General features: G+C 34.8%; 1 protein-coding gene across 37 annotated transcripts in view; it reads left to right on the forward strand.

Moving 5' to 3' along the window:
- PTPRD (protein tyrosine phosphatase receptor type D) overlaps window positions 1–12780 on the forward strand; it is a 1169657-nt gene that overhangs the window by 1144974 nt on the left and 11903 nt on the right. For all 37 annotated transcript variants that reach the window (XM_058043168.1, XM_058043170.1, XM_058043166.1 and 34 more), the window contains 4 exons: window positions 5239–5524; window positions 6015–6193; window positions 7468–7594; window positions 8538–8663. In XM_058043168.1, the coding sequence (XP_057899151.1) occupies window positions 5239–5524; window positions 6015–6193; window positions 7468–7594; window positions 8538–8663 (718 nt within the window). The remainder of the gene's footprint in view (window positions 1–5238; window positions 5525–6014; window positions 6194–7467; window positions 7595–8537; window positions 8664–12780) is intronic.

Here is a 12780-nt window from a genome sequence, read left to right on the forward strand (position 1 = left end):
TACAGTGATTAAGCAAGGTGTATATGTAAAAATCCTCTATGAAAAGCAGGATTATGGCATGTATTGTTATATAGAATTAACAATCAATTCTGAAGGAAAACTATGATGAGAAAAATAAGAGAGATGAAATAAGGCCAATGAACTTCTCAGTTATTTACAATTTCTGCTATTCCATCTCATAAGAAGGACAACAAGAGATTTTTTTCACCAACAGTTCATGATTTCAGGAAAGAAGCAGGTAGAATAATTATGATAATTTGTCCCTTTCAAGAAAGAAGAAGCAAGTATCACAATTAATGGTGTGACTTTTCAATGGTATAGTTAACAAAGGTGTCAAGTACCTGGTGGCTGAAGTGTTGATTCAAAAGAAGAGTTCTAAGATGATCTGCTTTACAGCTGGGAAACTGAATGTTTATGCCTTTTATAAATATGTAGGATCATGACACCAAATTTAGACAGTGCATTTCAGTTTCTCTCCCAGAACATGTCTAGAATGTTATTTTTTAGAATCCCTATCCAAATTCCAGCAAAATCTAATAAAAGGATTTCTGTAGGGGAAGTTGTGTCTGTAACATGCTGGTTAATAACCCTTAATTGATCCTTTCCTCTCTGAATTTTTTTTCATCGTGCATGATATTCTGTAACAATGTGTTTCACAATTTAATTATGTACTGCTTTAAAAATTACTTCCTGTTTGTTTGAAAGTCTCATCATTTCATTTCATGATCCCAGTTCTTATTTGGCAAGTAAAGAACAAACAATTTTTGTTTCATCTTCTGTATGTAACATTAATTTATGACCAATGAGAGGATTTGAACTGCTCTAATGGAATGTCATTGTTAGAACGGTCTCTTAAATTTTTTGTTTTGTTGAACATTACAAATGCTACATTTTTAGCTTGCATGGAAAAAATCACCTTTTAAAATTATTTTAGTAAACAATTATTTCCTATACATGGGATTTGTTAGAGAAATTTTTAGAAGTTTAAATTCTCTGTGTTTTAATATTTGAGGGTTTGTTTGTGTTCAAGGTACAATCTCATAAGACAGCTTCTTATCCATGATCTTTCCAGAGCTGTACTTGGGATTAGATGAAGAACAAATTTACTTCCTGAACATTATTATACTTTTGCAGGTGCATATTACAAAAAAATGTGGGCTTAAATCTGGGGCAGTTATATCTGAAGAATTTATGGTAATAGTAGAATTCTGAGAAGGTACAGCTTAAATGAAAAATCTTATTAAAATGCTTCCTTTCTTAAAGGAAGAAAGAAATCTGACTGGCTTTTGAGTTGTAACTATCCCATGTTTTTTGTCTACTACCTATGAAAACTAGGGAGAGTTCTAGACTGAACCTTATCTGCTTGTAGTGAAATATTCTCCTGTTTTTCCAATTTCTTTATTCCATGTTCTTTTTCAGACATTTATCAGACACTTTAGTGATAAATACGGTTGCCTCCATGCATAGCCTAGGGATAAAGAAAATTCAGTCAGTGAAGTCTTTGGTAAAGCACTGCATCTAAGAAAGTGCTGAATACCATTCTTGTTGTCTGGTGTCCAACCATAACCACAGTGAGAGGGAAAGAAAGTCACTGTACACTTCAATAAACTGCCAATACATTCTCAAAGGTCTCTTTTAAGCTGCTTTATAATTCTTGAAGCAATCCAGCATCTCTTCTGAAATGAAATTTCAATTTACGTCTTTGCACAAGGTCTTTATGTTATTTTGATCAGATGTTTCTTTTCAAAAGGATGTTCAGTGGTTTCATAAGGGCCTTTTTTTTCTGCTTCCTCTCCAGGGGGGTGATTTTCTGCTCTGTTCTAATTTGCTAACCACAAAATGGGAAAATAATCTAAATATCGCTCTTGTCAGAACTACTACAGAATTTCTATGGGATCAGAATCTAATCAATCATTAGAAGTTCCTCAATAAAATCCAGATCTTTTTATATATTTCCCATATCACAACCAATTTAATGTACTTTGAGTTTATAAATGCAAGCTTCATTCAGTCTGAAACAGTAATATTCAATAAAATTTTCCCCTGATATGAGTCAAAGATGTCCTACATGATTTTTGTTCCATATTTTACTGTCTTTGCTTCCAATTAAATGATCTGTGAATACTGGTAATTACACTGCCTTCCTTTGCCAAATCACTGAAGTATCAGTAAAGGGTCATCATTTAAACAGCTACAAATTAATCACAAAAGCCAACCTTTAACACATCCATGCAGTGATTTGAATTCAGAATGTCCCCCTTATGCCTCTTCATTTTCCTTTTTTGAATTGTAGCTATTGCAGCTGTATTACATCACAGGACATTAAGCATGTTTCAGCTCATGGGACTGAGTCAGTCATGATTTTAGAAATTGAAAGCAAATGTTATAATACTGTAAATGACAATATTTGAAGCAGCAACAGTTTCCCAATAGGCATGTCTATTTAGCAGATATCTAGGTTTTCAAATTGAAAATGTAGTAGTTCTTTCACGAACTGAAATGAAAATTCTAATTTTGACAGCAACACCAGAAGATGCAAACCAAAAGGGCAAGAAAGCCAATAACAAAAGTAGAAATTATTTGTGAAATTATTCTTATTAGCTGAATTATCATGGTTAGCAGATGAAAGACAGAGATCTTTTTTAAATATATTTCAGTAGCTTATTAGTGAGGATTCAAACTGTGTGGCTTCCCAGCAGTGTATCATAGTATATTGAGAAGGCTGTGTAATAGTGGAAGAGAAAGAGAAATGGGATAAAAAATTAGGGCAGGATAGTTTCTTTTATATAATAAGCTATTGTAGTTTGGAATTAGAAGGTATTGGGGGCAGGAAGGGCACATTTCAAAGAGTTAACACCTTCATAGCACTGGTTCTATTTTTATGTGGAAAGTCAAAAGAGCAGTTTGGTAGACATACATCAGTCTAATGGGCAGAACTAGAATGTAGTGAACACCTTAAAAGAGTAAAACATCTCACTGGATAAAATAGTCCAGAGAGATGTGTGTCAGGAGCCCAAATGCCTCCATACATGTAGCGTGTCACCCCTTCATCCTTACCATGAAATAATAATGTGTTTGGATCTGCTTTCATGATCTTCACAACTTCTGCATATTTCTGTAGACTAGCAAATATCTTCTGTGCTAGAGTATACTAATAGCTATCACTCTTTGAGTTTGCTCATGGAAAAAATAAATATATAAATTATAATAAAAGAATTGAAAAGAACTGAAAATTGTTCATTCCAGCTGAAGGCACAAGTTTTTAACTGGCTTGGGGTTTTGCAGGTCTGGTCTGCAGGTACCAGTGATCTTTTTGATGTTCCATCTGAAAAATGGCATATCCAGTTATAAACATGATGTTGGAACAGCAATTTAATACATTATAGGAAATGTACATTATACATTATAGGAAAAAGAACCATATTCTAGGTTACTGAGAAAATCTGCCCTGCAAAACTTTCATTTTTCTCGCTTGGCCCATGGTTACTAAACTGACAAAAACTGAATGTGAAGAGTTAATTATTGAAGGAACGCTTTAAATGTTATACAAACCAATCTGACATACAAACGTGTGCTACTTTTGTTGATCTCCATTACAAGAACAAAAAAAAAGCCCAAAGAAAATCACAACAGTGAGATAACTTTTTAAGGTTTTCTCCATGATTTTTAGCAATTTTAATGTCAACGGGTTTTCCTGAAATGCAGAGCTTTTATTATACAGGGTAAATGAACTAGGATGACTATAATTTTGTTTCTTTTTTTTTTCCTTCTCTACAATTCCCACTGATGAATATCACTGAAAGGTAAATTCTCTTTAACTCAGAATACAGGTTAATTCTTGTCAGAGTGGCATCTAAGAAAGTTGAGATTGATGTGTTTGGTCTATTAGCAGAAGTCCTCAGCTGTTTGAAGGGAATCTGCTGCTTGGAGGAGTAATCCTTGGCAAGAACACGTGATTAACAATATGTAAATCTGCTGTCTTAGAAAGACAACGTGCCTTTTGTTCGATTAAATATCTTTCTATTTTGTGCTTCCTTCTGATTTGATTATAAGGAAAATCAGTTTTACTGGTAATTGTCAGAGATTCTTAAGAAATAAGAAAGAATAAATAAATAAATAGGAAAAATAAATGTTTGACCTTGCCTATCAGTTTCAGGATGGACTTAGAATATTTAATATCTCTTGAAAATAGAGAAACTGTGAGAAGTTTTGGCTTTACAGTTGTCTTCTAGGAGCTTGATTATAATTATTTTTGTTTCTTTCTATTTATACTCAAAAGATTGCAGTCCATAGTGTTCTTAAATATTCTTAATTTAGCTAATCTCAGTGTCTTGAGGGTTTATAAACTGTTGTTTACTATACTATGTGTTTCATTTTCAGTCACCAACTGACAAAAGTTAGGCATTTAGGAAGCCTGGGACTATAATTCGTTGTTGCGGGCATGATGTGATCCTGGACAGAAAAACAATGTACGAATCCCATCACATTTTAAACTTCAGTTTAGTTTAGCTACATGATGGAAGTAGTTGCAACAAGACTTCATTAGGTTCAATCATACAAAAAAGGTGTTCTGATTTGGTTCACTGCAGTTGGCATCCAAATAGTTGGATTTTCCCCAGCCTACAGCTAGCACAGCTCTCTAGTCATGGGTCTGCATTGCACAGACTAACAGTATGTCCTAGCCAAGGGAAACAGCAGAGGACAGAACAAACTGTGTTAATAGAACCCCCATCAGCAGGGTTGGGAGATGGGTGGAAAGTTGACCAGCAAAGTATGATAGAAGTATGCAAGACACATTTTCTGTTAGATTATTGTTTGCCAATAAATTTACCTCTGTAAAGAGAATAGCAACAATAGCACATTTAATGACTTAAAAATCATGCTATAAATAAAGCTTGAATTCTTAGAGTATTTATCATCTCCAGTAATTTGCATTTTTAAGCACATAAATCTTGAGAACATGTTGCAATGTGTTTTATTTCTGTTATAGTCAAACCTGAAGCTGCAAGTTACAAAGGTGTCATATGAAAGCATTCTGTGTTCTCAATTGCTTTTAATTGATATTTAAGGTGTTTACTTATTTCAGGGCACCAACCTCTTTCATAAAAGCTGGTGTTCACATTCAGAAACATGTGGTATTTAAATCAGCATTACAAAAGTTTAAATGTTGAATGATGTAAAAGTAAGCACAGTGAATGAAACAGTCCATGTTTTCTCTCCCGTGTTCATTTCTTTTAGTGCTGGAGTCGGCAGGACTGGCTGTTTCATTGTGATAGATGCCATGTTGGAGAGAATAAAGCATGAAAAGACTGTAGATATTTATGGCCACGTAACTCTAATGAGAGCACAGAGGAATTACATGGTTCAAACTGAGGACCAATACATCTTTATCCATGATGCACTGCTGGAAGCAGTGACATGTGGAAATACCGAAGTGCCAGCCAGAAACCTGTATGCATATATCCAGAAGCTGACACAGATAGAAACAGGCGAGAATGTCACAGGAATGGAACTGGAATTCAAGGTACTGGCATTTTATGTTGTGGGTAACCAAAACCAAATGATCTAACACTGAAGCTGCTCTGCTCTCCACCACTTGTTTCCAGTAATCAGAAGATAAAAGATACCCGTAGACTAAAATTTTAAATTAGGAAGATGGTTCTTTCTAAAAAGTACAATTCAGTTCTCAATGGGTGTCTGGATAAGAACCATTCAGTTGAGGTTGATTTAACCATGCTGTTCCTTTATTGTTACACATATTTCAAGATATATGTGTTTGTGTAGTGATTTAATCCTGGAAATTTGTCCAAATGCACTAATGGAGCAGACATTGTACTTTGAAAAGGTGTTAAAGAAGCTTTACAAATATTTGGGTAATGCAATAGAATATGGAAAAGTAATCATCTGAAGTTGAAATTATTCATTAATGGCTACTGAGTAGAAATTATAAAACCTGATAGTGTCACTTGTCTTTGTTATACCTGGCCTTAATTCTTTTAACTTGTTTTCAACAGCGTCTTGCTAGCTCTAAGGCTCACACTTCAAGATTCATCAGTGCCAATCTTCCATGTAATAAATTCAAAAACCGCCTTGTCAATATTATGCCATATGAATCCACAAGGGTATGCTTGCAGCCTATCCGAGGAGTAGAAGGCTCTGATTATATTAATGCCAGTTTCATTGATGGATACAGGTACAAATCATGTTGTGCTCTTATCTTTACTGTTTTAAAAGTTTACAAAATTCTTTATGTAATTATTTTGAAAAAACCAGAACAGTATAGAAATCTAGTAATTTTTTTGTCTGTTCAGGGCTTGTTTGATTGGATGTTTTTTAAAATTTTAGTAAAGGGTTTATATTTTTTCCCCATGTAATATAGAAAAATTTTGTAAATTACATAGAATCTTAAATATTTTATTTTAACCTGTGTTTAAGCCACTGAGAGCTCTCAGTATGCTTTACATGCTGAAAGTTAATGAGACTTCAAGCATGCTCATGGACCCCTATTTCTTTACAATTTTTCTGCTTAAAAGGATATCTAGAAATAAGACACAAGAGATCCACTCTGTGTGTCAAGGTGATAACCTACAGTCTTGGGACACTGCCTAGGACTTGATCTAACCAGTGAAGGCCTTTTGTGTATAAACAGATGTGCAGCCCACTGGCCTCTTCATGACAACATGGAGCAGTATGCCCCCAGCTGACTTAAAGCAGCTGGTTGAAAAAGACACGAAAGGGAAATGGCACTATTTGCCTGTGTTTGCCATAATTTAGGTGTGCCTGAGTATCCGTATCCACAGAGTGAATTTTCTGAGCCTCAGCTCATAATTGAAAATAAACTCCATCTCCACTACCCACAAAGGTATTGCTGTTGCTTGGAAGAAGCAAGAGCAACACAAACTGGTCATCATCTTATAAAGCTGTTGATGCAATCTTGTAACATTTTGGTGGTAGCTTTCCCCAGTAGGATATTAGGGCCTGGAAATTCACACTCCATTCCCAAATTTTCTTCCTGCCTTACTTTTGCTGGAGGCATCAGACTGTTGAAATGAAGTTAATAAAGAAACTGCTTGATGCTATAATTCCTAAACTTAATAGATTGTTAGACAGTTATTTCTGTAAAATGAACCAGCACAACTAAGTGTTTCTTAAGTGCTTTTTACAGCACACAAAATTGAGCAATTAGAGTTGCATTAAAATTTAAATAATAATGATAAAGTCATACATCATAATATTAACAGAGTAATTTTCCTCTCAAAGTTCTAAAAATAAAAAGCCATAGTTTGATTAAACAATCATAATAAGGTTTTAATGTACTCATTATTAACAGTATATACATTTTCCCTCCAGATAATGTTTTCATACAGGCAAAGAACATGAGTATAGATCCAAAATAATACTGTAAATAATACTGTTAATCTACTTTTGTTTGTTTGTTTGTTTCTTTGTTTGTTTTTATTACCATAGACAACAAAAAGCTTACATAGCTACACAGGGTCCTTTAGCAGAAACAACTGAAGACTTCTGGAGAATGCTCTGGGAGCATAACTCTACAATTGTGGTCATGCTCACTAAGCTACGAGAAATGGGCAGAGTAAGTACTGCTCTAATATTCCTTTACTAAAATGTTGGTTACAGCAGCTCTTTTCATTAAAATATTTAATTCTTCAGGATATCTAAAGATGAGAATTTTGGTTCCTTCTTCTTTTGAAACAGGAGTGACCTTCCTGGTCACAGATGTAAATTTGTCCAATCTGTTGATGTGTTGCGATGGACAAACTAGACATGATGTGTTTGTGTGGGACACATTGAGATTGAGCAAGAGACTATTGCTGTCTATTGAAAAAGAAAGATCTCTCTTTTGGAAACTTCACTTTTGCAGCATCTCATTGTAAAAATGTTAAAAGAAAGTGTGGTGTTTTTTAGATTGGAATATCTTCTGTGTGTTCTGTGCTGCACATGAAAGTTTCATCCCCCAGTTTGCAGTTCTAAACTCATTTCATTGGTACTCTGCCTGCTGGAAGGAACGAAGTAGTCTGCTGTCTGGACAGGATTACATCAACAGAAAGCTGGCATCTGATAAGTGAAATCTGAGTTAGACCATGTGTCTGAGAGAAAAAAGATTATTCAGGACATGGCTAGTGGATGAGTAGTGACTGAGGACCGAGTAGTGACTGAGGCTGGGGGGACTTGCTCCAACAAGCAAAAAGGAAGAAAACTGAAGGTGGTATCAAGATTTAAACTGAGATAAAAATTCACCATTGAAAATTAGATTAAGGATAGCTCTTGTCACTGATAGATAATAAAACTGAGCAGAAGTATAAGCAAGTTCAGATATACAGCAATCAATGAGAAACCCTTTGCAATGCAGTATTGAAGATGACTTTTTACTCTACACCAACACAAGCAGTTCATGTTCCTGTCACTATTGACACTTTGCATGAATATTATACTTGGCTGAGTAAAAAAGGGTTTATACCAGTTTATGGCAGTGGTCTCAAACAATAGGAAATGTATTTTACTTTGGTATTTCATAGGAAAAATGCCACCAGTACTGGCCTGCGGAGCGCTCAGCCAGATACCAGTATTTTGTGGTAGATCCAATGGCAGAGTACAACATGCCACAGTATATTCTGAGGGAATTCAAGGTTACAGATGCAAGGGTAAGTCAACATAACATTACATTTGTTCCCATAAGTTTAAGAGAAAATGTTTAATTATTTCTTTTTTCTGTGTTTAGGGGTTTTAGAATTTTTACTATTATTAAGAAAACCCAGAGATATACTTTCTACAAGCAATAATAAAAAATCAGATGAAGTTATTTTTATATAAATGGGATCTTTCTGTAGGAATGATTGACTTCATTCAGATCTAGCATCTGGGTAGCACAATTTTATAGTTCTGAACTATTTGTGCCAAAGTACATTAGATTATTTGAGAACTATTTTCCTCTTTTTCCTCATTTTCCCCTTGATCATTATTTGCTACAATTTTTGCAACATAGAGTGTTGTTTTGTTGTTTTGCACCACCCTTGAGGCTGAGTGAGTATGAAGGTTAATATACTGAGATTTTAAAACTGCAAAGCAAATGACATTCATAAGAAAAGCTGGACAAGCTTTGCACATTATAATTTGATTTTTCATGTAGTATATTTTCAGCTCTCTAGTATATCTGCAGAGTAGATACATGCAGCTGTGACCTTAGCATCCTCATTTTCATACTTCATTTCTTATCTGAATTCCTGAGTCCAAAACTGAATACTCATAAAGGATTAAACATACATAAACTTATAATATATATTTGGCATTTCTCAGACTTGATTTCTAACATTTCAGTCTCTGTGGTAGGAAAACATACTGTCAGCCTCTGTTTCTGTAGGCACTGTGGAATAATACTTGTTCAAGCAAAACAGCAGGATGTAATGTCTAGGAATATCATGAGTGTCTACTCAGAGTTGCCTGTCAGCATCTGAAATATTAGACTTCCTCATGGTTAGCTAGACCACTGCTTTTAATGTGAGCGTCAAGTAAAATTGGGTAGTATTGTTATTATCGTATCAAGTGAGCATATGAACCTTTTGTTTGGCAAATGAGATTTGGGTGTAGATTTTTGTAAAGGAACTGTAGATGCATTGGATCTGATTTTCATTCTATTTGAAATGTGAATCAGACTCATATCTTCTCTAGCCTATTTGTGCTTAAGAAAAGTGGAGAACAGGCTCCTAGCATCAGTGTTTAAACACACTTGCAAGCAGAGATAGTCAAATCCAATTTCACTGCAAATATCCTGATAGTTTTAATTGATTTTCTATTAAAAGTGTCTCAAGTTGGAAGAATTATTGTGTGACATAATTCACAAAGCTCTGATCACAAAATTACAGTTATAACAAAAAGTCATAGCTGTAATCAAAGTGTCCCCAATATTTTATATTTAAAAAAAAGGTTCCCTCAAGACTTTGTATTGAAGTAGAATATTTAGGCAAGTCTGCTTACCTACAGCTATCAAACCAGTAAAGGGCCAAATAATTAAATAATTAAATTTACCAGACCTAATTTTATTTGGCATGATATTAATAAACCTCTTTTAGAAAGCATTAAGCACATTGAAGGTCCTGATATAACATTTTACTGTCACGTTATTGCTTCTCAAATTTTAAGAACCTCCTTATCTTGATGGTCCAAATTATGTTCAGTGAGCTGACAGCACCATCCTAAATTTTCTAGTTATGCTGGAAAACTACATCTCCTTCCAAAATTACTGGAAGTCGAAAATTCTTACCAAAATGTACATTATAGTTTTTCTCTAGTTAGGCTGTCATGGCTGTCACGCCCAGTAATTGAAATCATTTGACTAAATTGTTGCACTCAAAGAAGAGTAAATGCTGGATTGATTGCAAACGTCCTCTGTCCCTCTCATCTCCAAGTCCATCTGTACTGTTACAACACCATCCGTGCTCTGGCAGAGCCAAGATGACCAGTTATTCCACAAGGACAAAAAACAAGGCACTGTACCTGTGTAGATGCCACCAGCAAGTGTCTGCTGTGGAACTCTCTTTATTTCTGAAAATGAGCTGTGAGTTGTTGTGTGGTGAAGCTGGCCTCAGTAACTGTTTCGAGGTATTGCTTCAAACGGCTTTGTACTCACTTTCTCTGGAAACTCAAGAGGTCAATATTTGTTGGGCCAGTTTTATTTAAGGCTAAACTATTAGTGATGCCTGTAAGAGAGTAATATGAATTCTAAAGCATAATCAAAAGACAATTGAATATCCCCTGTGAGGAGGAAGAATAAATCCAAACGGTCAGCCACTAAACAGGATAAAACATTAAAAGCCCACTGTGCCACACAGGGATTTTAAAGTACTTATTTTGATAACCAACTGTGCAAACTGTCACAGTATTTAAAAGTACAGATTTTAATAAAATTTGGCATTTGTATCTGGACTGCTGTTGGCAAGAATCTCATTAAAAGAAATCAGCACTCTTTATAATGTCAGTAACAGAGGGAGCTGTAAGAAATTGCAGATCAGTTCCCCATATGCTTTAATGCTAGTCTAACATAGACTAAGTAACTTTATTTCTCTGCTCATTAAATAATATTAAATAACAGAGGTTATTGTCATTTCACAGACTTGCATTGGAATACTGAGTTACTTAAATCATGAAACATACTAATACAGTTGATAAATACACACCAAAAAAGAAATACTTACCATTAGATCTATTTATGACAGAGAAATGTGTTAACTTTCCAGTGACAGACTGGACTTAAAAATTAGTGTCTTCCTTACTTATTCTACCTGGAAAAAGTAAGTTGGATTTCAGGTTTTCCTTCTTTGCTTTGAAAGAATAGAAGCTTATTTTGAAGGGAATCAACGTGTACTTGTGTCTTCTTGATAAATTTATATCATCTGCCTAAGGCTATCTGGAGGATGCAATTTCATTATGTCTTTTTTTGGAGAAAATGAGATTACGGAAGCCATTATCAGAGATGTTTATATTCACAAAATGCCATTTTTGGAACTAAACATTTAGTTCTTTGTGTTGATGCCCACAATAAATCCTTTTGGGTGAATATTTTCAAACATTACCTATTTGTCTAAGTGGAAAAAAGTGTTTCACAGATACAGGCCACTAAATTGTCGGTGTGACCTAGTGGAAATACACACTGTGAGAGTCCTCTCATGGAGTAGTTGCTGGCACACACACAGTTTTTCTGTTTTCCTTGCTCATCTGAGACACAGGAGGCAAAATCCCACAGAACCAGAGGAAATATAAAAGCAAATTATTGGGGTTTCCTTTGGTTATATTTAAAATCACTTCTATATAATTTCAAAGGTCTGTAGCAGTTGAATGCTTGTGGTCTAAGGAAAAAGAGAGAAAGATTATTCCTGCCTCCAGCATAACTTGCTGCTTTTTGATGGGAATCTCCAGTAATAATGTCAATTTTTCATGAGTTTTACTTAGAAGAAAGTTCAATTTTTCAAGAGTTTCACTTAATAGAAAACCATTTTGAAGACATGACAGGGTAGGTGCTTAGAAAACATGATGTCTAGAGGCACCAGTTAACATCACTGGCTCATATTGCCATGATTTTAAACATTACAGACATGCAGATTGACAGTGTCAAAATCATCAATGATTGAAAATGCAGAACAAATTTGCTTTATTCATTTGTATTGCATTTTTATGTGTCCTGACCTTTTGCTCATTAAATAGGCAGATAGCACAAGTTCATGTTTAGTAATTCCAGTGGCTTCTTTATAAAAATAACCATGATGCTGTATTCTGCACTTTAAAGAAAAACTGTTAGTATTCCTAACCATGGGGATTGAAGAGCTTCAGATGGCTTGTTTTAAGAAAGGAAACCCTTCCTTTCAATTTTAACTAACTCCAAGCTGTTGGTGAATCAAATGAACCATTATTGAAGAGAAATTTGTTAAACAACCAGCTTGTTTATCCATCTTCTTGCAGGAAAAATGTTCACCTCATAGAAAGCAGCTTACTGTTAAAGATAACATCTGCAAGGAGGGCAATGACTTAAACAAGTCTTATCAGTAAAGATATTCTTGCTGTGAAGTAGTTGAGCATATCTCAGAAATGGAAAGCCAGATTAGATGACCTTATTCTACCTGATCTGTATATAAAGGAATTTGTAGTCCACAGGATTCAAAACATAATATACCGAAAAAGTCATATACCCCTCATGGGGTTGTTATAGCTTTGACCTCAGGCACAATTTTTACACCATCAGAATGCCAGGCAACTCTCCTGTGCAGTGTG

The sequence above is a fragment of the Melospiza georgiana genome, chromosome Z (assembly GCF_028018845.1).
Source record: "Melospiza georgiana isolate bMelGeo1 chromosome Z, bMelGeo1.pri, whole genome shotgun sequence".
NCBI classification, from domain to species: domain Eukaryota; kingdom Metazoa; phylum Chordata; class Aves; order Passeriformes; family Passerellidae; genus Melospiza; species Melospiza georgiana.